General features: G+C 40.2%; 1 protein-coding gene across 3 annotated transcripts in view; it reads left to right on the top strand.

Moving 5' to 3' along the window:
- LOC692619 (chemosensory protein) overlaps window positions 1–9,069 on the top strand; it is a 32,129-nt gene extending 23,060 nt beyond the window's left edge. Inside the window, exons 1-4 of one of the 3 annotated variants that reach the window (XM_062673811.1) lie at window positions 3,084–3,270; window positions 4,206–4,363; window positions 6,428–6,629; window positions 8,801–9,069. In XM_062673811.1, coding sequence (XP_062529795.1) covers window positions 4,289–4,363; window positions 6,428–6,629; window positions 8,801–8,991 — 468 coding nt within the window. In that variant the 5' untranslated portion in view covers window positions 3,084–3,270; window positions 4,206–4,288 and the 3' untranslated portion in view covers window positions 8,992–9,069. Of the gene's footprint in view, window positions 1–3,083; window positions 3,271–4,205; window positions 4,364–6,394; window positions 6,630–8,800 lie in introns of those variants that run through there. The other 2 variants (XM_062673812.1, NM_001043601.1) reach the window with 2 other exon arrangements.
- Window positions 9,070–26,038: the final 16,969 nt, after the last annotated feature.

The following is a 26,038-nucleotide window of genomic DNA, read 5'->3' as shown; positions in this document are numbered from 1 at the left end:
TTAACGTATTAAAAGCCGTTACACCCTTAAAATCGAAACGAATGAGTGCTTAGTGTGCGAGCTCACAACACATATCATCACTAATAGACATAATTGGCGATCGCATTTTGTTTGCATAAAATCAGAAAAACATTGACACTTGATTTCCGATGCAACCTTTAAAAGAAACGAATACCTACCTCTGTCTCCACTTAGGACAAAATGCGGACCAACTTTTTTTTTGAGAATTAAGTATTACTTACTGTGACCCGTAGGCCTTTCCAGTTTCACCAGGACAGGGTTAAGCCAGGAGGCAGTTACTCTGCGGAAGAATTTGGATTCCCGCGGCCCTGCGCGCACGTGTGGGTGGACACCGGGGTGGTTTTAGCCGGTAGGAGTCCGGCACGCCCCTCCGCCTTTGCCCAGGCGGAGGTAGTAGTACATGAGGATTTCCACCCGAAAAAACAAAAAAAAAGGATGCATTTACTATTTTAGTCCAACTCGAATATACATATTTATGCAAAGCAGATAAACCGCACGGCTAATACGAACATACACACACGTATTTACATATCTATTTATAGCTACAAATTCTTATTTTGACGTCATTTCTGAGCCATAGTTACAAGCTCAAAGGAAGTTTGGATCGATGACATTCCGCCCGAATATAAAATCAGTCCGTGACCGTGCCGCGTTTATTCTCGGTAGACTCTACCCCATGATCTGTAAGCGGAGTAAAATGTCCCTTCGGAACAAGGTGACACTTTACAAAACTTGCATAAGGCCCGTCATGACTTACGCGAGTGTGGTGTTCGCTCACGCGGCCCGCACACACATAGACACCCTCCAATCCCTACAATCCCGCTTTTGCAGGTTAGCTGTCGGGGCTCCGTGGTTCGTGAGGAACGTTGACCTACACGACGACCTGGGCCTCGAATCAATTCGGAAATACATGAAGTCAGCGTCGGAACGATACTTCGATAAGGCTATGCGTCATGATAATCGCCTTATCGTTGCCGCCGCTGACTACTCCCCGAATCCTGATCATGCAGGAGCCAGTCACCGTCGACGCCCTAGACACGTCCTTACGGATCCATCAGATCCAATAACCTTTGCGTTAGATGCCTTCAGCTCTAATACTAGGGGCAGGCTTAGAGACCCCGGTAACCGTACTCGTCGAACTCGACAAAGAGGTCGACGTGCAACCTAACCCATGCATCAGCCCGCTGAGTTTCTCGCCGGATCTTCTCAGCGGGTCGCGATTCCGATCCGGTAGTAGATTCATTCGCGAAACAATTGCTCTTGAGTTGTTAGGTCTCCTTCGGAGGCGCTCGGGCAGTTGTTAGCAAATCCCACCCCTCTTGGCTGAGCCTTTGCTCGCCCACCTGTCCTGGTGAAACTGGAAAGGCCTTCGGGCCACCAGTAAACTTTCAATCAAAAAAAAAAAAAAAAAAAGTTTGTGTTTAATTGAATTATTCAAGATCATAATTAAGAAAACAATTGTATATTTTTTCATAGTTGTTTAGTGGATAATAAAGATAACGCTAACAAAAACATTTATTTAAAAAAATTTTAATTAGATAGATTAAGCCAAAAACATGTTACAAATAACATATATACGCGTAGTTTGCTTAAATTTATTTTAATTTAACCATGAATGGCAACAATTGTTTAATTCTAACGAAAATAAATAAGAGCAATATGTTTTAATGTTTTAAAAGCATGTCAATTAGACATAAAAGTTCCGTCAGTCCTCGCTTGAGATAAGTTTATCGTAATTGAATAAAACTTTAACAACAACGTTCCGGATATTTCATTTGTGCTTTTCGTGGGGTTGATATCGATGCGCCTCTTGCGGAACCACTGTCTTATGGCGGTTGGTCTGGGGTCGCCGATACAATAAAAACTGCTAGATGGGTCTCTGGTGATCGGGATATATCTTTGATATACAAACTAAATAATTTCAGATATTTTTTCGTGTTAACTATCAAATAACAATATGGAATGGGGTGTTAAAGAAAATAGGATTGCAGTGATCGCCTTGCACAAAGTGGGTATGGAGCCGTCAGTCATATTCCAGACACTTCAAAAGCTTGGTATCAACCGTATGTTCGTATATCGTACTATCAACAGATACAACAACACTTCGTCTGTCGAAGAACAGAAATAATCGAGGCGGCCGCGTGCTGTTAGAACTATAAAAGCTGTTAATGCTGTTATAGACAGAATTCGTCAAAATCCTATTAGGAAGCAAAAAATCTTATCGCAAGAAATGAATATTCCCATTAGCACTCTGCCGCGTATTATAAAACAAAACCCGAAGCTCAGTGCTTATCGTCGATATACAGGACATGCTCTAAATCAATCTTTACAATTAAATAGAATGGATCGATCAAAACGCCTTCTGTCGCGATACGCAGGTGAGAGGCACAGAAATATCCTCTTACGTGAAAAAAATTTCACGATTGAAGAACATAAGCAAAATGATAAAGCGTACGCTGACAGTACTACAGAAGCTGCTCACGTGGTCTGAAAGGTACAACGTGCTCATCATCATGCGTCAGTGATAGTTTCATGGGGCGTGTCTTATCAAGGAGTCACTAAAACTACATTTTTGTGAAAAAGGAGTGAAAACTTCAGCCAAAGTGTATCAAGATGCAGTCTTGAATCATGTTGTAAAATCTCTCAGCAATACACTGTTTATAGTACATTGTGCACCAAGTTTCCGCGGTGCACATACTATTTTTTCTCCTACCAGGCCGAAAGTTCGTGGAGTACCGAGCCGGGGTCCAGGGGCGAAGCCCTGGCGTAGGTGGAGGATAGTCCTAAAAAAAACAATTGAACTGTTTTTTAATTTTTAAATAAACTACTACTAATTAAATAAGAACTGTCTGATGAACTCAACTTCGTTTAATACTCCACTATTAAATTTTGTTGCTTTTTGTTTATTTCACTTTTACACTAAACACAATATTGCAAATTACCCGAGCACAACAATGGTAGAGAATTTTAGGTGCGTGAGAGCAGACGTAGACACTAACGCGCATGCGCACTTGTCAGTACCCAGGGAGAAAAAGTTACACTTTCTTCCCTGTACAGCGGGACGAAAACCAAACTTTCGGCATCGGTAGGAGAAAAAAAAATACCGTGGACTTTCCAGCACGACTCTGCACCTGGTCACAAGGCACGAACTACCCAAACCTGACTTGAAACCAAAGTTCCGGACTTTATAAGAACTGAAGACTGGCCCTCATCTAGCTCAAACCTCAACCCTTTAGACTTCAAATAATGGTGAGTTTTAGAGGACATGGCCTGCTCTAAACGATACGATGACATTGAGTCTCTTAAAAAATCTTTCCTTGTTCCAAAGATTTTTTGGAAAAGACACCAGTCTTTGGAAAGAGGCAAAATTTCCCTTGGAAACAGTGCGTAAATCCATAGATTCGTGGCCAAACAGATTAAAGGCCTACATAAAAGCCAAACGTGGCTATTTCGTATAGAATATTTTTTTATTTTTTGCTGATACTTTAATAAATATGTAGGTATAAATTTTAATAATATTACATTACTTCATTTAGAAAAAAAATGCATTTTTTTCAGTTCAGCTATAGCTGAACTAGGTATAGCAACATGTAGTTTAGTTCCGAGTCGGTGAGTTGAGTACTGGTGGCGAATTGTTCTTGCAGCATCGGTCAGTAACTTTACCTTTTCATCGTCATCGTAAGCTGGAGATTGGCCTGAATGGCGTACCAGAGCTCGCACAGTGGCGATAGTTTCGAATTTGAGGGTCCTCGCTAGTTGCCAGTAGGTACGCAACACGACCCGCCACCATTTTCGAAACTACTAACCAAAGATTTTCTTTCTTTAAATCTGCTTGCTCATTGTACAACACAAAGTTCCTCATAACAACAATGGTTTATAAAGTAGAATTAAAATGGATCAAACCTTGACACAGAGGCTATAATGACTAATTATTTACCCAAACGTGTTTTCTCCAAAATCTACCTAAAGTAAATAGCATCATTAAAACGAAAGAAGTCAAATCGACTTGATTACTTTTGGGCTACGAAAAAAGGCAGAAAGATTTACTAAAAGTAAAAAAAGATGCAATCAATGCAATAGGAACTTCATCGGTGCATTATACTGTCGTTGCCAACGAAATGACATTGTAAAACCAGAAATTTTAATTAAGAAACAAATACATAATTACGTTTGTTGTTTTTTAGTGCACAAATCCACAGATAATCCACACTTAGTATTTGAGACACAAGTCGTCAATAACACGTAAGTTAACAACTTGTCCGGCGTCATGGATGTGATTAGCTTTGCCGGCTATATAAGACGACTCGTAATTCCATTATACATTAGATTCAGTGAAGCTACGGTGAGTAAGTCACGCTCTCAGAGCTATACTGCTATTTATTCACAATAAGCTTATCAAACTCATAACTAAACGCCAATTAATTATTACATTGCTGATTGTTATTTGAAAATCGTATTTGTTTTATTTGGCCTCGTATCTTTGAATATATAATTTAGACAAAATATTTGCTAGATATCCTTTACAAATTTTCTAAGACGCGTAATTTCCTTAACCAATTAGGCAAAGTCTTATTCAAATATGTATAATATAAAAATAAATGCTTTTAATTTATAAAATTCGTAATCATAAATATACCAATATATTCGTTTTATTTACAACGATTTTAGAAAAGTTATATTTTCGATCATTTAACATAGTCAAAGTTTAATATGTACAAACAATAATATGTATGAACACTGTAAACAAAAGGCCAATTTTTTTAATCAAATACGAAAAAGTGTTTTTGGGTTCAGTTTCAGTGCAAATCAGTGTGTAAATACCATATGTTCATCTTGCTTAGGGCAATCCTGAACATAAACTTTTACATAATTGTTTTTAAATGTAGGAACACACTAATAAGTATGGCAGCACAGCTAAGTAGTTGCAATTGCACAAAAAATCTGGTCGTACGGGCACGTGTTTTACATCAAGAAATAAAAATCCTTCGCTCTGAATCTAGTTTTTATTGAAGCTAGCACACACAAAACAGTCCACGTTCTAAACAGATTTTGCTCCCTTGTAAGACCTAAACTGTAATTTTTTTTTTATATTTTTGGTACATAATAATAGTGTATTTTAATAAAACGTCACAATAAATTGGAAATAAGGATCCTACGGATCGATCATAAGGGAAATAAGGAGCATAGGATCATTGGATAGGATAGGATAGGATCGAAACTGAATAAAAACAAAGTTAGACAGAACAAAAAATATAAATTAATTTAAAAATTAAACTTAAATATTCATATTCTGTGAACTCATAATATGTTCTCTCGAGATCGTAAATTCCGCTCAGTGGCTAGTTTTTATATTAGATAAATAGAATCGCCTACACCGAAACAATAACAGTTTATATGCGATTTTTTTTAAGTAATACTCAATTTGATTAAAATGTTTAGTACTTTTACTTTTTACTAAAATATTTGGTAGTCGTTTTTAAACAGTTTCGGGTGTAGTCTAGTATCTGATGTCACTGACCCGCAAAATTGTTTTTTAAAATTGGTCGCATTGATTTCTAGTCAATGTTGACCTTTGCTTTAGTAATGTTTAATTTGAATATAAAGGACATTTGACCATATGTCTGTTAAATCAAGAATTATCGTCATATCCTCCTTATTGTTCTGATTAAAGGCTAGGTGTTTAGATAAGATTCAAATTTAAATAACCATAGCGTGTAAACTTGCCCGCTCCCTCCAATCCCAGTGTAGAAATTTGCATATGTGTCTGTGTCCCAAGCATAGATCATGTCATAGACCATACACTAATATAAACTAGATCAGAAAAGCTGAATGGAGCGGACAATTAGCCGCTACTAACTATTTATTTAATATATACTATCTTACCCGGCGGACTTCATTGTGCCTCAATCGGTAAATAAAAGACCTAAACTTTTGTGTAAAATAAACTTAAAACAAACAAAAGGAATCCGTCCGACGGGGGACACATCAAAGGGAAAACAAGATTGCTATTTTTATTTATATTCCGAGCATTTTCATATTTATTCACCTTTTAAACCTTCACTGGACTTCCACGAATAATTCAAGACCAAAATTAGTCAAATCGGTCCAGCCGTTCTCGAGTTTTAGTGAGACTAACGAACAGCAATTCATTTTTATATATCGACGCTTTTAAGGCAAACGTGACAGTGGGCAATGACCATATTCGATGCGCAAAAAAAATATATTTCTAGGTCTATTAAAATCATTTCAATCCTACAGCTAGATACGTTAAAATATTTTTTTTTCAGGTAATTCAACTTTAAATTAGTCTACTGTAAAGTTCACGCATTGTCGCTTAGTCACGTTTGCTTTCAAGCGTCGATATATAGAATAGATTTCACAATAATAATTATACATTTTGCAACAGCTAAAAGAAATGAAGTTCGTCCTCGCTCTCATCGCTCTGGCTGTAGTGGTGGCCGCCCGGCCAAATGACGATCTATTCTATGACAAGAAATACGACAACTTCAACGTTGACGAGATTATTGACAACCCAAGACTGCTTAAAGCGTACACATTCTGTTTTAATGACAAGGGAAAGTGCACAGCTGAAGGAAACGACTTCAAGAGTAAGTTTTTTTATATATTTTTTATTGCTTAGATGGGTGGACGAGCTCGCAGCACACCTGGTGTTAAGTGGTTACTGGAGCCCATAGACATCTGCAATGTAAATGCGCCACCCACCTTGAGATATAAGTTCTAAGGTCTCAAGTATAATTACAAAGCAAGTAAGTACTATCAAAGTCAAACTCTTGTCATTGGCATAGCTATAGCATTATGGCTTTCTTTCTTTTTTTCGTTTTTTTATTCGTTACCCGTTCTTCGTTTGAGACCGACTTTTTCTTATGTTTTTGGTTTGCCCGTCGATAAATAAGTTTTGCTTGTGTTATTCCAAACGATGGTACTGAATGGCATAATTATTTCTCACCCGGTTTGCGTAGAATGCCTTCGCTCCGTAGGATGTATTTTTTCTCAGAAATAACTCACTTTAGGATGGCGTCACTGTTAACTTTTTTTTAAAAGGTGCAGAAATTTTTATTTGACTCAGAATACTGTAAATGCTGTAATAATTTGACTAAACTGATTCTTTGCAAAAAATAGATATTCCGCTCTATATTGTTTTGTGATACCTTTTACTACTTGCTTTATTAATAAAGAAACCGTCAAGAGCTATTTAAAAGAACATTTTTGCATATAAATATAAACTTCATAAATATTGAATCAAAATAGATTTAATATGAAATAAAATAAATAGAGAGAGCTAATAAATGAAGTAACTTTTTTCTTTTGTAAATTTCAATATATAAAAAAGACATCTATTTTGTACCAACGAATTAATATATATCCCAAACTGCATTCGTTATTTCTAAATAGGTATATATATTTAAATCCAACTCACCTTTTTACTAAATTCATTTATACTAAAGACGAGCAAAAAAATTTGAAATTAGAGATCATTAAACTATACAAAATATAATCATTAAAAACATCAATTAGTATAATTTAAGAACATCAACAATGAAACAAAAACAATTAATTGAGGAAGAATAAATACACTTTAAGCTGCTCGATAAGAATTTTGATTAAAATAAAAATATATGTAGGCAACTAATGTTTAGCGTCCACACAAATATATAATGTGAGGGGTCCACACCACTTACAGATATTCTACTTAAGATAAACTCATTTTGTCATACACATTCAAATGACATATTCTGTATGTATAGTTATATGCATAAACAAACAAACACAAAATAGTTATGTAAATGAATAGCTTATTATACTATTAGTATACTGCAGTTAGTATACTGTAGTATAATAACTGTTCTCCTCTGTTTGTCAAGAGATTTTTGTTTTTGTTTCTCGTCTTGAAACTTCTAACAAGATTTAGCTATTTCATTTTTTTGTTAATAGTTTCACGAAACAGAATATGTTACAAAAAAAGTGGGAACCTTGACAATATAATACTATGTATAATCTAATTATGGTCGAATATCGAAAATAGGCGAATGCAAATATTAAAAAATCGGCTACTACTACTACTGATGGTAAGTCGTCTTGTCAGTCCGCACGGGTAGGTACCACCACCCTACCTATTTTCGGTTAGGGGAGGGCAGCCTTTGTACCGTAAAAACTGTGAGAGCTTAGAACTCATGTCTTGAGGTAGGCGGCGGCATCTACGTTGGAGACGTATGTATATGGGCTCCGGTAACCATCACTTAGCATCAGGTGGGCCGTGAGCTCGTCTACCCATCTAAGCAATTTACACTAACTCAATCTAGTATTTGATTATAAGTCTACATCTTCGAAAACCTATAAAAAACAGGTAAATTGCTATCGGTGACTGTTAATTATAAACTATTTTTAATAACCCTAATAGTCTTACAATTAAGCATATTTCACGAATCGAACACACATCAATATAAATTTTAATTAACTGTTGGCAATCGAAACCCGGTCATTAATCAAATTTCGTTTGCATAATTAAAATTTAAACTTATCAGTAATTAAGAAATTGCTTTTGAAAATTCTAATCAAATAACACTGAAATAAATATCTGAAATTAATTATTATATATCCGCCAAAACTTCTAACACACATATTTACATATATACTCTGTATTGTAATAAATTCCTCATTTCACCATTGACTCATTTCTAATGCATGAATATTTTTGAACGATTTTTGCTGTAGTAAGCTCCGTAGCAAAAAAAAATTTGATTTTTTTTTTTTTTTATAGAATGGATCCCAGAAAGCTTGCAGACATCGTGCGGGAAGTGCTCTGAAAAGCAGAAGTATCTAGTGGCCAAGTTCGTCCACGCCATCAAGGATAAGATGCCTGACGAATTCGATATCCTGCGCAAACTGCACGATCCCAAAGGGGAATACACCGAGAACCTTGATAAATTCCTCGAAACTTACGGACATTAAATTATGATTTAACTTATTCGCTTCATGATAATGTTACCTGTGACTTCATAAATAAATGTCATTACAGTTTTTGTAAAATCGTTTTTTTTTATTCCCGAGCTACCACGAAACTGAATCATACAATGTGTAAAACACATCAACAGAATTTTGTTTGTGGAAGCGAAAATGGCGTGGTCGTTTTTCCACTAGAGTTTACTAGTAAGATATACACTTGGCGCTACTTGAGTACACATAGATTTCCCAACGTGTGTACCATCCACCTTGAGATATGAGGGTCAACGAATAATATTGCTTATTAACTGTCCTACCATTAAAAAAGGAACGTGTAATTAACTATAGGCTAAAACTAAACTGAGTTATGGTAAATACCAGTGCAAGCTATAAGCTAAGCTATTTTTTTTTTATTGCTTAGATCGGTGGACAGCTCACAGCCCACCTGGTGTTAAGTGGTTACTGGAGCCCATAGACATCTACAACGTAAATACGTCACCCACCTTGAGATATAAGCTCTAAGGTCTCAAGTATAGTTACAACAGCTGCCCCACCCTTCAAACCGAAACGCATTACTGTCACGACAGATGTAGGCAGGGTGGTGGTACCTACATGTGCGGACTCACAAGTGGTCCTACCACCAGTAATTACGCAAATATGAGATATAATCTAAGGCCTCAAGTATAGTTACAACGGCTGCCCCACCCTTCAAGCCGAAACGCATTACTGCTTCACGGCAGAAATAGGAAGGATGGTGGTACCTACCCGAGCGGCCTAACAAGAGGTCCTACCACCAGTAATTACGCAAATTATAATTTTGCAGGCTTTGATTTTTATTACACAATATTATTCCTTCACCGTGGAAGTCAATCGTGAACGTTTGTGGAGTACGTATTTCATTAGAAAAATTGGTACCCGCCTGAGATTCGAACACCGGTGCATCGCTCAACACGAATGCACCGGACGTCTTATCCTTTAGGCCACGACGACCACTAAGTAATGGTTGTAGAAGGTCGATATAAACTCCCTTCAGGTGACCATGGTTACGGTTTGCCTCTATGCAACCAAAGAATGAACGATCTAGGCTGAATTTTACGCGTCATCACACTATTAGGGGCGGCTCGCCTTGATCGAAGAGATCTTACGAATCGACATTACTACACAGGTAAAAGTTTGAAGTTTTGAACAAAAAATAAATAATAGTTTAAAAAATTTACAAAATACGCTTTTATAGAAAATCCAACTAAAGAATAGAAAATAAATTTTAATAAATTTGAATTAAAAATAGTGTAAGAAACATGATTTTATTGTAAAAAAGCGTGGGGTGCATGGTATCAGTAGTTATAAATACTTTATGAACAGATATGAGTAGAAGGATTATTTTTATAATATCCTATAAAATTCTATAAAAGCGTATTCTGTAAGTTTTTTTAAACTATTATTTATTTTTCATTTTTTAGTTGAATTTCAATTTTTTCAATTTTTTTTTAAATATAGAATTGTCGTCGGTTCTTAATAAGTATACCAAATTTCGAGTTAATCCGACGTTTTGAAGGGGGTCAAAATCATGTTCAAAGATTAAGCGTTACAAACATAGTAATACATACGTATGAAGCTAATAAAAGCGTATTAAAAATAAAACTTTGATAAACCCTCTGAACTGCTCCAATGTGTTCATGGGGCTCCGATAGGTGTTCTTATATACTCGCGTACCACGATTTGACGTACTATTGGACCACACTTGAAGCGATAATGCGGATCATTATATGCGGTATATTATAATAAAATAGATATTAATAATATATTATAATAACGAATTTTCAACTAATACAAATTATGAAACCGAAGCCTTCAGAATTATTACTTTAATATATAATATGCACATTCTACATCTACTTAATAAATAATACATGGAATTTAAAAAAAATATTTACGTTTGTTTGTTGGTACCTATTCTATGCGTTTTATAACCATTCGGTTGACTTGAAACTTAGTTTAGTTGATGTTGGCATTTTAGGAAGGTTTTAGTTTTAGCCATAGTACCATGAAAATGCGAGGCTTGCAGTGCGTGAATTTATAGGAAATTGGTGTTTTTTCACAAATTTAGTGATAGTCAAGGTAATGCATAGACAAAATTACTCCGATTTGCTTTAGATAACAGCTTGACTGACTGACTGGTCTAAAGTCCAGGGGCCACTTAAAGTCAATGAGCGACGGTTACCAACTACCATCAAGCAGGCCATCGTGTAGTCTGCCTTCGGTAGCAATAAAAAAGTGTTAGTGTGAAAGTATCAATAATAAAAATAATCGCAAGGGTCAACCAGCCTGCAGTGCAATGGAGCAGCCTCACCCTAGGGGAACCGCCTGCATGATCACGGTATCCCTGCGCTAGGTAAGTATAATTTAGAAAGAGAAATTCGAGAACGTCTATCAGCTGTGTAACCGCGATTCAGAAATTGTTGAATTTACGTGCAGCGACACCTATTGATAGCAAACTAAATAAAAATAAAAGTATCTCAGGGCGCTCCGAGAGCCACGACAGCGTGCACGGACGTCAAAAACATACTGAACTAGTCGGGGACGCGAGACCGTGTGGAGCACTTCGTGATTTGTCGGAGCCGCTCGGAGCCGCTTTGGCAAGCCAATCGCGGCACACTTATTTTTCCGTTTCGTTTCGTCGAATTTGAAATCACAACGATTCTTAAGAAGTTTCACTTCAAAAAACTTTCATTTCACAGACTCCCATTACTGATCTTTTACATAGCTCCAACAATGTTAGCGCGTACAAACGCACAGACAAAATTCTGTAAAGATATACGACACACATTATTTCGTTTATCACGTGCTCATTTCAGGAGCAGTGTTATTAACATTTCAGCGGTACGTTTACGAGATAAACTTATCAAACGATATTGGTAAACCGTCCGAAATTGTGGCAATTACCAATCGGCAACGTTCCGATAAGTTCTCTGTGACACGACACTCAACTGTATCACTGACGGGATCGTATAAAATAAAATAAAAATGATTTTATTGTAAAAAAAAGTGCGGGGTGCATGGTATCAGTAGTTTATTGATAATATCCTGAAAAGCACCCCACGCATTTTTACAATAAAATCATTTTTTCTTACACTATTTTTAATTCAAATATATTAAGATTTAGTTTCTATTTTTAGTGGGATTTTCTATAAAAGCGTATTTTGTTAGTTTTTTTAAAATATTATTTATTTTTCATTTTTTAGTAAATTTCATTAGAATTGTCAGCGGGCCTTAATAAGTATACCAAATTTAATTTTGAGTTATACGTTTTGAAGGGGTCAAAATCATGTTCAAAGATTCCGTTACAAACATACATACGTCTGAAGCTAATAACAGCGTATTAATGAACGAAAGCTTCAGTGAAATAACACAAACAGTTGTCATGAAGTTTTTCAGGAAACCGCTCTGACTTGTATACGTTTTTCCATTTATATATTACTTATCCGTCTTCCGATCTTAGATTTTACTTTCCGATTACTAGCAAACTTCACAGGATCACCGGTTAGTCTAATCTGAATATCTCCTGAAAATGTCGTTGAAATCGGTTCAGCTGTTTCAGAGTCTAAGATACCCACATCGATTTTTATTTTAAATAAATTTCCCATGGCTTCGCCACCTGCACCACCAAATAGAACGACAGCGAAGAAGGACAAGAATCAAGTAATAACAAAGATACAGAGAAAGTCACTCGCAATAAAGTTACTTTCGGAACTCTAAGTGAAAGGACTCCTTTGTGCGCGTTTATTTATTTCCCGGCAAATACTAAAGACAGTTAGGTGGCTAGCGTTTTGTAATTTGCATATAGAACTCTTGTGTTGGTGAGGTAAGCCATATAGTTCTAGGCTATGATATCAGCGAGAGATTGAAGTCTAAGTTTGCTTAATAATTAAAATCTTAGTTTATAAATTAGATTCCATGGAACAAGCATGTTAAATGCCTAAATAAACCTGAGAAGAACCGGTAAAACGAACTAAACTGACTTGAATTTCATTTCTTAAATCACCACATACATACACTAAGAAACTCAGATTTTTAATTGTATGGTGTTTTAGAATCGTATTTTATGATGTTTTGGTAGCGGCATTTACTCTGTGTAAATGTCTATGGGCTCCGATAACTAAATAACACCAGGTGGGGCGTGAGCTTGTTCACACATCTAAGCAAAAAAAAATAAAAAATGTAGGCAATAAATGTAAAATAAAAACCTAATATAAGTAAACCGTTAGCAACTTCATTTATTAATAGAGCGTGCGTGGCGCGTTATTATTCGACAAGGTGTAATTTCTATTTGGCTTTGAGCTTTTTAGGCTTAAAATCCATATAAATTTTCGCGACTCTGGAGTCAAACACTGACTCGGTGATCAAAGTAAGTATGCAGCATATTTTGAAACAGCCATAGAAGTAAAAATTTTTGTAGGAAATACGTTTCTGAAGTTTTCACTTCTATTGAGTTCTATTATTTTTTTTGCTTCGTAAGAACGATGAGGCGATTTCAAGGCCTGCTATTGAAAGTTATCACATACCACACCCCGAGACTCAAAGGCAATAATGCCGCCACGAACTCTGTGAGTTTATTTAAGTTATTAAATTTTCTCTTATTCAATATAAAAACCACCATGACTGCAAGTACTTCAAGCTCACTGACTTCAAATAGTTTTGTAACAATTTTCAAACCAAAAAGAGCTTTTTTGGGTCAAGGTTTGGGGCTTTCGCCTACGCGTTGGGGATGGTAGGAACATGTTAGGGTTGAACCGACTAAAACTTCCGGCTTTACCAACCGCGTCTAAGCGCTCGATGTATCAGTAATAAACCAAACAACAAAGGGGCAAGCTTATGTATTTCACGCAAAGCGCATCGTTTCTCGGGGCCCTACTCTAGCCGGACATCGAAACAGAGATTATTGGAACCACGGTCACTGGACCTCTCAACCGGCGAACTATTACTTAAGGGCTTGACTAGTGCGTATACTATCTATATATTAATACGTGAAGCAAAAACTTTGTATCCCTTTTTACGAAAATTGCGCGGACGGAGGAGTATGAAATTTTCCACACTTATACAGAATATAGAGAAGAAGTGCACAATGCTAATATTTTTTTAAAATAATGCATAAAAGATACATTAAATCAATAAAGAAAACATTACACACACTACATACCATGTATTTGACGCACACACGCATGCATACCGTACTATTTATTGTCAAACTTTTGTTCTTGACGTCTGTTGTCAAATTGAGATAAAATATTGTTTGTCTTTGTTAATATTTTTTATAGTGTAGTCTTGGCGAAATTTGTGATTATAGAAGTATAAAATACAATCATAATAGTGTGCAAACTTACAATTCCAATTAATTATAGTCGAATTTCGACTACTGCGGGACCTCTAGTCTATACTAAAGTATAAATCTACAGTGGTTTTTACGGATGTTCCGTTATAACTACTGAACCGTGCGTCTGATTGACTTGAAACTTGGTATCCATGTAGAAAATACATGTACTTAATGGATAGGCTAATATTTATATGAGTGTTGAACTCCCTACACCAGTTGCGGGGGAGTTAATGATGAGAATCTTTGTGAGGGTGAGAAATAATAATGTTAAATTTAAATGCCCAGTGAAGCGGACGGGTACAGCTAGTTGCTAATAAATTAAAAAATTAAAACTGATAGGAAAATTGTATACTATTAGCACCGACGTAAATATGTATATTTGATGTGCTTCGCGGTCATCGGTGATCACCAAAACTCAAAACGTCAAGAAAAACATCATTATCATTATCCTGCCCTTCTCCCAGTCACCTGGGGTCGGCGCAACATGTTTTCTCCTTCCATACTCTTCTATCATATACCATTTCTTCGCTCACTCCATACTCACTTAGAACAACATCAAAAATAACATAATGACACTAAAGAACTCGAAGTTAAAACGTAAAAGAAATTTAAATTATGTCAATAACTCTAGGCAAAAATTGAAGAAAATACTATAATTCAATACGTCATTAGCAGTATTGTAATAGATTTATACAAAAGCGAAAATTAGTAGAGCCTAACTAGTGATTCTCTCCATGTAATTAGTACGACTTAATTTCAAAAGACATAACTGAAAGAAATGTACAACATAAACACAGTAATGAAAATATTTTCCGCTCGTTTGGAAAACAGGTAAACACAAACGTTTTACAAACGGTTACAAACGACGACAAAAATATTTGATATGTGAACAAAAAACAATAAACTTGTTATTTCGGAGAAAAAAAATAACAATAATAAAAATCTAGCATTAATGTTCGCTTTCTTACGACAAGAGCTCGTAAAATATCAACCCTTTTATATTCATCGTACTGAAACAATCAGTGTTAAAGAGATATTCTCTTATTATGCTTTCACTTACAATTTGAGTTTTATTACTTTTCCGCCGAGAACCTCGACCTGTACAGGAAGTTTCCCAAACGCTCGCGAACATTAAATATATTTAAAACGTTGTGGTTTTTTCTGTCACAGATTAAAATTAACAAAGGCTAGTCTGTATTATCTGTAACTGCATATATCTTATACTACGAGTATATTATGTAACTCCATAATCTGATGGTTTTTTTTTTTTTTTTTTTTTTTTTGTCAGGAGGAAATCGCCGGACTTCCACCCTTCACTGGGGATGGAGGGCGGGGCATGTCGGAGTCGAACCGACTAAAACCTCCTGTCTCTCAACAACCAACGTCCAAACCTCGCATGAGACAAAACTCATGAAAAGGCAAGGGGGGAAAGTGAAGCGTTTAGTGCGGAGCACATCTCTCCCATCACCCTCTCCCTCGGGACGCCGGACTGGCGGTCGTCGGCGCCACGACCACCAGCCCTCTCGGTCGGCAGGCTATCCGAAGCCCGCCTAGATGGCGCCGGTTAGAATGGTCTATCCTACGGAATACCCCGCTGGGTCAGAACCAGCGTGGGTTGAGGATAGCCGGCCTTCCATCACCCGGATGCTCATGCATAAAACGCGTGCAGAGCAGCTTGCACGTCGTCTTCTTAGGCCCCCTTCGTCGGTCCCCAGGCCGACATGTGAGGGAGACCCGAAACACTTAGAGGGCCAGGGCTTGGGCGAGATCCGCCTCCCTGGCCCCCGCTCGACGGCGGCGGGCCTGTGCGTCTCTCACGCGCCCCGCCGCCTCCTTCTGCGAGATGGTGCACTCGCAGAAGTCGAGCATCGCCTTCCACGACTCGTCGTCGCCGAGCATCGATGCCACAACACTCGGCAACGACAAGTCGTTTCCTATTTTTGCGACGAGGACACGGCGCCACCCCTCCCACGCGGGGCAGGCAACGAGCGTGTGCTCCGCCGTGTCCAAGTCGCAACCACAATGGTGGCACTCTGCCGTCGGCTCGGCTCCGATCCGGTGCAGGAACTCACCGAAGCAACCATGCCCAGTGAGCACCTGCGTGAGCCGGAAAGTGAGGCGTCCTCTGTCACGATTCACCCAGTTCACAAGAACCGGGCGAATCGCCTCGACGGTCCTACGACCAGCCGAAGGATCGGCCAGCCGTCTGGACCATGACTCCAGCACGGACCGCCGAGATTGGGCCCTCCGCGCTCTGACCACACTGGGGCTGAGACGTGCCACGCCCCGGGCACGAAGGTCAGCCCGCCACTGATAGTCAGCGGCGAGCGCCTCCGCCTCCAGGACCCAAGGCGGCGTCCCAGCCAGTACACACGCCGCCTCGAAGGAGATGGTGCGATAGCTAACTAGTGATTCTCTCCATGTAATTAGTACGACTTAATTTCAAAAGACATAACTGAAAGAAATGTACAACATAAACACAGTAATGAAAATATTTTCCGCTCGTTTGGAAAACAGGTAAACACAAACGTTTTACAAACGGTTACAAACGACGACAAAAATATTTGATATGTGAACAAAAAACAATAAACTTGTTATTTCGGAGAAAAAAAATAACAATAATAAAAATCTAGCATTAATGTTCGCTTTCTTACGACAAGAGCTCGTAAAATATCAACCCTTTTATATTCATCGTACTGAAACAATCAGTGTTAAAGAGATATTCTCTTATTATGCTTTCACTTACAATTTGAGTTTTATTACTTTTCCGCCGAGAACCTCGACCTGTACAGGAAGTTTCCCAAACGCTCGCGAACATTAAATATATTTAAAACGTTGTGGTTTTTTCTGTCACAGATTAAAATTAACAAAGGCTAGTCTGTATTATCTGTAACTGCATATATCTTATACTACGAGTATATTATGTAACTCCATAATCTGATGGTTTTTTTTTTTTTTTTTTTTTGTCAGGAGGAAATCGCCGGACTTCCACCCTTCACTGGGGATGGAGGGCGGGGCATGTCGGAGTCGAACCGACTAAAACCTCCTGTCTCTCAACAATCAACGTCCAAACCTCGCATGAGACAAAACTCATGAAAAGGCAAGGGGGGAAAGTGAAGCGTTTAGTGCGGAGCACATCTCTCCCATCACCCTCTCCCTCGGGACGCCGGACTGGCGGTCGTCGGCGCCACGACCACCAGCCCTCTCGGTCGGCAGGCTATCCGAAGCCCGCCTAGATGGCGCCGGTTAGAATGGTCTATCCTACGGAATACCCCGCTGGGTCAGAACCAGCGTGGGTTGAGGATAGCCGGCCTTCCATCACCCGGATGCTCATGCATAAAACGCGTGCAGAGCAGCTTGCACGTCGTCTTCTTAGGCCCCCTTCGTCGGTCCCCAGGCCGACATGTGAGGGAGACCCGAAACACTTAGAGGGCCAGGGCTTGGGCGAGATCCGCCTCCCTGGCCCCCGCTCGACGGCGGCGGGCCTGTGCGTCTCTCACGCGCCCCGCCGCCTCCTTCTGCGAGATGGTGCACTCGCAGAAGTCGAGCATCGCCTTCCACGACTCGTCGTCGCCGAGCATCGATGCCACAACACTCGGCAACGACAAGTCGTTTCCTATTTTTGCGACGAGGACACGGCGCCACCCCTCCCACGCGGGGCAGGCAACGAGCGTGTGCTCCGCCGTGTCCAAGTCGCAACCACAATGGTGGCACTCTGCCGTCGGCTCGGCTCCGATCCGGTGCAGGAACTCACCGAAGCAACCATGCCCAGTGAGCACCTGCGTGAGCCGGAAAGTGAGGCGTCCTCTGTCACGATTCACCCAGTTCACAAGAACCGGGCGAATCGCCTCGACGGTCCTACGACCAGCCGAAGGATCGGCCAGCCGTCTGGACCATGACTCCAGCACGGACCGCCGAGATTGGGCCCTCCGCGCTCTGACCACACTGGGGCTGAGACGTGCCACGCCCCGGGCACGAAGGTCAGCCCGCCACTGATAGTCAGCGGCGAGCGCCTCCGCCTCCAGGACCCAAGGCGGCGTCCCAGCCAGTACACACGCCGCCTCGAAGGAGATGGTGCGATAGCCACGGATGACCCTGACCGCGATGGTGCGTTGCGGCCGTTGCAGCAGCTTCGCTACCCCCACGGCCAGGGACTGGCCCCACACGGGCGCCCCGTATAGGGCCATTGATCGCACCACCCCCGTATAGAGACGGCGCGTCACCTGGTCAGGCCCCCCCACGTTGGGCAGAAGCCGGCTTAACGCACCGGCCACCCCCAACAAACGAGGGACCAGGTTCTGAAAGTGAGCACGGAAGGTCCAACGACTGTCCAGAATGAGGCCGAGGTACTTCAACTGCACCCCGACCTCGATACGGACGCCTCCAACCATGATATGGGCATCGACAGGTGGCACTCTCCGGGGCCTGTGGAACCACATGGCCTCGGATTTACTGAGCGCCACGTCGAGGCCCAATCTCCTGATTTTGCCGACGACATGCGCCACCCCAGCGGTGGCAAGACGAGCAGACTCAGCAAAACTCCCCCCCCGGGCCACGACCAGCGTGTCGTCTGCGTAACAGATTACGCTTAGGCCCGGGAGGAGGGCACCCCTCAGTACCCAGTCATACCCGATATTCCACAAAAGGGGGCCGAGCACCGACCCCTGTGGAACACCGCGCACGACCGGGAACCTGTGCACGATCCCACCGTGTCCGGTACACGTGACCGATCTGTCCTCCAAGTAGGAACCCACCAGTCGGCGAAGGTAGAGAGGCACTCCGTGTCTTTCCAGTGCCCCCCCTATCACGGACCAGGGCAGGGTGTTAAACGCATTGGCGATGTCGAGCGACACCGCCAAGGCCACCCCACCCCTGGAGACGGCTCCTTCCGAGAGAGCCCGTACGCGAAGGATCGCGTCCACCGTTGAGCGGCCCTCTCGAAAGCCATACTGCTCCGCCGACAGATCGGGTCCCACCCCGACCAGATGCTGAATGATGCGGACCGCCAGAATGCGTTCCAGCAGCTTGCCCACCTCATCCAGCAACACGATGGGACGGTACCCGGCGGCAGTATCCGCCGGGCGCCCCTCCTTTCTCAACAGCACGAGTCTGCCCGTCCTCCACGATGAAGGAAACCGTCCCGACTCGAGGCAGGAGTTGTAAAGCCTCAAGAGTCGGTCCCCCAGGGCACCAAGAGCCAAGGCCCAAACCCGGCCATGGACGCCGTCCGGACCGGGCGCAGTGTCCTTCGCGCACATTTTACGCACGGCCACATGGAGCTCCGCCCCCGTTATATGGGGCACCTCAGCAGAGGCGTCGCCGCCGTTTTCCGACGGGACGTCCATAGCGGGAGCAATAAATCCCTCCCGCTCCTGCGGGAACAGCGCCGAGACGATGTCCCGCAACTGCTGAGGCTGGAGACGCTCCGTGATTGGGGGGGGGGCCCATGGGCGCATTTTATTGCGCATAATCTGATGGTAGGCATTTTAGACGGTTCTTTCAAAATTGAATCCCATTTTTTCTTGTGATTTCCACGTAGATATAATAATTGCACGACTAATATTAAGTAAAAATAAAACCTTTATCGCTGCTCATCGTTTTTTTTATTGCCTTTGTAGGCAGACAGTCATACAGACCATCTGACGGTAAGTGGTTACCGTCGCTCATGGACGCAAGCGATCCCAGGGGAACAGCCTACCTACCAAACATCAGTGCAAAATTACAAATATGAAGTTTGCTCGAAAGTAAACATTGACATACGCGGTTATTAATCTTAGTGTATCTCGTCTTTCGGCAAAGGGTTTCCATTCAGTCCTTAGCTTTGCTATACAAGTCCACATTTATCTCGCTATTTTATTGCTATGTTTCTCTTATCTCATAGTTTGTCTAACTTTGTTTCATTTGCTACCACAAGCACCGGTCACCGGCCTCGTCGAACCCGTCGCTTGCGGCGAAGGGCGGTAGATCGATCCTGCGAAGCACTGCTCTTGCTAGGGTCAGTGTTAGGAACACTCCGGTTTGAGCCCCGTGCGCTCGCCTACACACGTTAGGGTGAAGCTGAAATAGCCTCTCAAGGCTATCAGCATCATAGGGAAAAAAAAAACATTTGATGTTTTGTCCTTTTCTCCTTGATTTCTGTTACTATAAGCCCCGTTCATCTCCTGGACAATTAACTTCTAAAATTAACTTCAAATCGAAACGACTGTAATGCAAAACATTACATTAATGCGAGCATTACAATCGATGTGAAGTTGATTTCAATTTTGAAGTTACAAACAAATCGATACCAATTCTCGATGCAATCAAAAAAGTGTGAAATTTGACGTTCTTTACTCGCTCGCAGCTATTGCTTTTTCGTTTTCATGAATATTTACGAATCGCTATAACGAGTTACGAGAATCGAGTGAAAATTACAAAATAAAAAAATAAAGACCATAAAATTAACATAATACGACAGAAGTAAAGCTGTTGTTCCGGAACGACTTTCAACATTGAGAGGCAAACTCGGTAACGAAATTAAGACTTGTTCGAATTAAAAGATTTTCGGTTTGATTTAGAACTCAATTTTTAAATATTTCTTCATATTCGTTCTTTTTTTTATTGCCTAGATGAGTGGACGAGCTCACAGCCCACCTGATGTTAAGTGGTTACTGCAGCCTATAGACATCTACAACGTAAATGCGCCACCTACCTTGAGATATAAGTTCTAAGGTCTCAAGTATAGTTACAACGGCTGCCCCACCCTTCAAACCGAAACGCATTACTGCTTCAGGGCAGAAATAGGTAGGGCGGTGGTGCCTCCCCGAACGGACTCACAAGAGGTCCTACCACCAGTAAATCACGAACCAATACTAAGAACTTCATATAACTAAAGGAAAAGAACGTAAATCAAAATGGATAAGCCATTTACGATAACCAATAATCGCTCGTTTTAGAGCATAATTTTAGCGGAAGTATTTGAGGTCTTCTTATTCTTTTTTGCCTTTCACGGTTGAGACGATAGGCCCTATAGCAAAGATTTTTTTATCAGAAATATCCAAACGCTTGAAGGAGGCCACACGTGATGCTAAAGCTGGCTGGTACTTTGCACAGAGAGTGAGTCTGGCTGTCCAACGAGGTAACGCAGCCAGTATCTTGAGAACTGTGCTTCCTTCAGGGCAATTGGAAGATTTGTTCTACTGTGTGAATTGATTTATGTTAAATTATTTTGATTTGTTAAGATTATTGACATAATTATTGACATTAGAAACAAACAGAATTTACTTACGTTTTCATAATTTTATATTACTAAACATTTTATAATTGTGTACTTATATTAAGTAAGAGATAAGATGAATTTTATTTTAAATCATTTTAAATTAAAAAGATTAAATCGCGATAGTAAAAACAAGAAGTGTTACAAACATTCTTAAATAAATAAATTATCGTAAACGTACATCAACCGTAGGGTACGGCAATATTTCAAATCCTATCTAATAATTCAGGCACAGAGACAAATCCACAAGTGTCGTCCCTAAAGATTAAGGGCCGGTGGTCTTTTAGCATCTAACATGTAATTTATCATCCAGTCATGTTGTACATAAAATTTGCTTGTTACCCTTGTTTTATTTATGTGAATAATTTTGATTTAGTTTTATCAAGTTTTATATTGTTTTAGTAATTAATAACAATACGTGTAAACAGTATCTTTCTAAATTAAATTCAATAGCCTCTGTATTTTTGCAAGATTTCGTAAAAGATATTGACACACCAACGTGGCCACGGAGCCCGCACTTTTACATGTAAAATCGAAGTCTCAATACTTAATAACGGGTATCTTTCTTTCTTATGCAGTCAGTTAAAAAGGCTGAAAGTTAGCAGGTGCTATGATCTTCAACTTCAACTATTTTAACCAGACATCTACAATAGGCCGTAGTTAAATTTTTCAGTTCAAATAATTGATTTGCCAAAAGTAACATCTTGCTTAGGTATTTTCGGAACCATTTCCTTCGGCTGGATGACAGATTACACAGGATAATTTATTTTCTTCCCCTCGCTGCGGAATATGAATTATTTTGGTTTCGTTCACCCAAAACCAGATTGACTTCCTGCAAAAGTATTCACTATCGTCAACCATTAGCAACATTATTTTCTTTATCTTAAAGAAATGATAAAGTATCATCTCACTCGTAAACTAAAATATTTTTCCTTTTATACTTTTACAGTGTGGGTGCGACAAATCCTTAGAATTTCAGAGAGTTTTTTTCTTATACAATAAGTGTTTATAATATTCTCAGAGGGACACGTGGTTTACTTACGGATTAACACGCATTTTCTGGAAAAAAAAACACCTATTGTAAACTAAAACAGCTGTGACATGTTTGTGATATAAATTCACAAACCGACTATCAACTGTTTTTAGTTAATAAAATATAGATAAAAATAAATTTCCACGTATGTTTGACGAAGTTGATGGTTTACTGGTGGTAGGATACTGTGAGTCCGCACGGGTAGGTACCACCGCCATGTCTATTTCAGCCGTGTAGGAGTAATGTGTTTCGGTTTGAAGGGTGGGGCAGCCGTTGTACTGTTAAAACTGAGATCTTACAACTCATGTCTCAAGGTAGGTTGCGGCATTTACGTTGTAGATGTCTATGGGAACAGTAAGCACTTAGCCGTGAGCTCGTCCACCTATCTAAACAATAAATAAAAACATTACATTCACGTTACGTTATAAAAGATGAGTACTTTTTCAACGAATGTCTAAGATCCAATTTAGTTTCATTTACTTGTAATTCGTTACGTGTTCTACATAAAAACACAGTCCTAATTGAAAACGGTCAGATTATAAAGGTACGGGTGCCATTGAATTGGCTTCGAATTGCAAAGGACGTTTGTAAAGATGTCCTCCAATAACATCGGAAGATCTTGTTAACAAGGGTTCTCCTGGATATTAGACGTAGTATTTAAGTGGATATTATCGTTTATTTTCCGGATGGTACCAATGAGAAATCTTCGATGATTCCCCAAATATAAGCGGTTCGTTTATAAGTTTACTGTTTCATTTAAAATGTATTACGGATATCATGAAAATATACATTAACTACAATTATTAGAAAAATACTTTTGCTTTATAAAGCACAAGTCCGGCCTCGCGTGGAGTACTGCTCCCATCTCTGGGCCGGGGCTGCCATCTTCTTCCATTTGACTCCATACAGAAGAGGGCCTTTCGGATTGTCGATAATCCCATTCTCACGGATCGTTCGGAACCTCTGGGTCTGTGGAGGGACTTCGCTTCCCTCTGTATTTTATGCCGTTTGTTCCATGGGGAGTGCTCTGAGGAATTGTTTGAGGTGATCCCCTCATCTCCTTTTTATCATCGCACCTTTCGCCATCGGAGCAGAGTTCATCCATATTATCTGGGACCGCTACGTTCATCGACAGTGCGTTTCCAGAGGTATTTTTGCCACGTACCATCCGGCTATGGATGAGCTCCCCTCCACGGTGTTTCCCGAGCGCTATGACATGTCCTTCTTCAAACGAGGCTTGTGCAGAGTATTAAGCGGTAGGCAGCGGTTTGGCTCTGCCCCTGGCGTTTCTGAAGTCCATGGGCGACGGTAACCACTCACCATCAGGTGGGCCGTATGCTCATCTGCCTACAAGGACAATAGAAAAATAATAATAATCAAAAAACTAAAGCGTCGATTCTATTTATATTTTTGTAAGAAAATTCAGTGCAGAGCCTGATTTAAAAAGTAAGCAATCTTTCTCAACGTGTATTAAAAACTAGACGAAATAATAAATAAATTATATATTTCAATTTCGCGGGCTTCATCATTTTATGACTCTATTGTATTCTACTGTACTATATTTATCTATGAATTATTTGTCGTTGAATTCATAAATAAATAATAACTATCGGTCACCCGACCCTAAATTAGAATTCCCTATGTTATAGGTGCCAGAGTCTGACATACATATATACTTATATACATTTAAACATATACATATATAGAGAATAGACACCCAGAAAAGAGTAAACAAACCTGTTCATCACACGAATATTTGCCCGACGTGGGAATCGAACCCACGACCCTCGGCGCAACAGTCAGGGGCGCTCAATAATGCACCACCGAGTCAGTTAGTCAGGAGCATGGTCAGGACCAGAGAAAAGTGATGCATGGAATGATGGTACTACAGTTACACACAGTACGTCTTAAGTCGTCGTGGCCTAACGGATAAGACGTCCGGTGCATTCGTGTTGAGCGATGCAACGGTGTTCGAATTTCAGGCGGTTAGCAATTTTTATTATTACTCGACAAATGTTCACGATTGACTCCCACGGTGAAGGAATAACATCGTGTAATAAAAATCAAACCCGCAAAATTATAATTTGCGTAATTACTGGTGGTAGGACCTCCTGTGAGTCCGCGCGGGTGGGTACCACCACCCGGCCTATTTCTGCCATGAAGCAGTAATGAGTTTCGGTTTGAAGGGTGGGGCAGCCGTTGTTACTAAACTTGAGACCTTAGAACTTGTATCTCAAGGTGGGTGGCGCATTTACGTTGTGAATGTCTATGGGCTCTAGTAAGCACTTAACACCAGGTGAGCTCATCCACTCATCTAAGCAATAAATAAAAAAAACATAAGTTAACTTAGTCATGAATGGGCGGTCTACTCACAACCCACTCGGTATTAAGCTGAGTTCATCGAGAATGCCTCTATCGACCTCGAGAAACGAGATTGACGTCTCACTTTTGTTTGACGGCTTTCCCATTCAGAAAACCGTAACTTTTGTCTGCTCTGTAGCCCAAAATAACATGACGATGGTACCAACCCATTCGAGCTTTTCCGTTCTACGACATCGGAGGCATAAAGAACCGGCATATATTGATGATTTTTTCTTTTCAAATTGAATATTTTAAGACGTTACAGGTTCTGAACTCGTGGACTACGACGAAGAGTTCGACGTGCGAACTAGCTTATAGACACAACCCACTGAGTTTCTTGCCGAATCTTCTCAGAGGGTCGCGATTCCGAACCGGTAGTAGATTCAACAAAACACTGCTCTTGCTAGGGCTAATGTTAGTAATTGTCTCAAATTAATCCCGTGAGCTCACCTACCGGTCCGCATGTAGTTGGAATAGCCCCTTGGGCTACCAAATATTAGATAAAGCAGAGAATAAAATGGTTCTGAAATAAAATGCTACTACAAGTATTATTTTTTCTTATTGCTTAGATGGCTGGACGAGCTTACAGCCCACCTGGTGTTAAGTGGTTACTGGAACCCATAGACATCTACAACGTTAATGCGCCGCCCACCTTGAGATATAAGTTCTAAGGTCTCAGTATAGTTACAACGGCTGCCCTACCCGTGCGGACTCACAAGAGGTCCTACTACCAGTAATTACGCAAAAATATTATTTTACAAGTTTCATCGTATCACACGATGATATCCATTTATTGTGTCTGTCATTCATCATTCTAGGTGCGTATTTTTTTTTTAGTTTACTCTATTATACGAATACAAATAATTTTCTGAACCATTTAAGTTACGATGATTTCTTTTACAACGTACGCAACAGCTTTTAAACTATAAATATCTCTTCATTAAAGTCATTTAGTCATTAATGTCATTTAGATTACGGATTTTTGTAAATTGAAAATCGTCTAACGATTACTTTACAATATCCGTGTTAAACGTAA

Source organism: Bombyx mori, chromosome 19, assembly GCF_030269925.1.
Source record: "Bombyx mori chromosome 19, ASM3026992v2".
Taxonomy (NCBI): Eukaryota; Metazoa; Arthropoda; class Insecta; order Lepidoptera; family Bombycidae; genus Bombyx; species Bombyx mori.
Note: the sequence above shows the minus strand (reverse complement) of the source record. Positions and strands in the feature narration are given on the sequence as shown.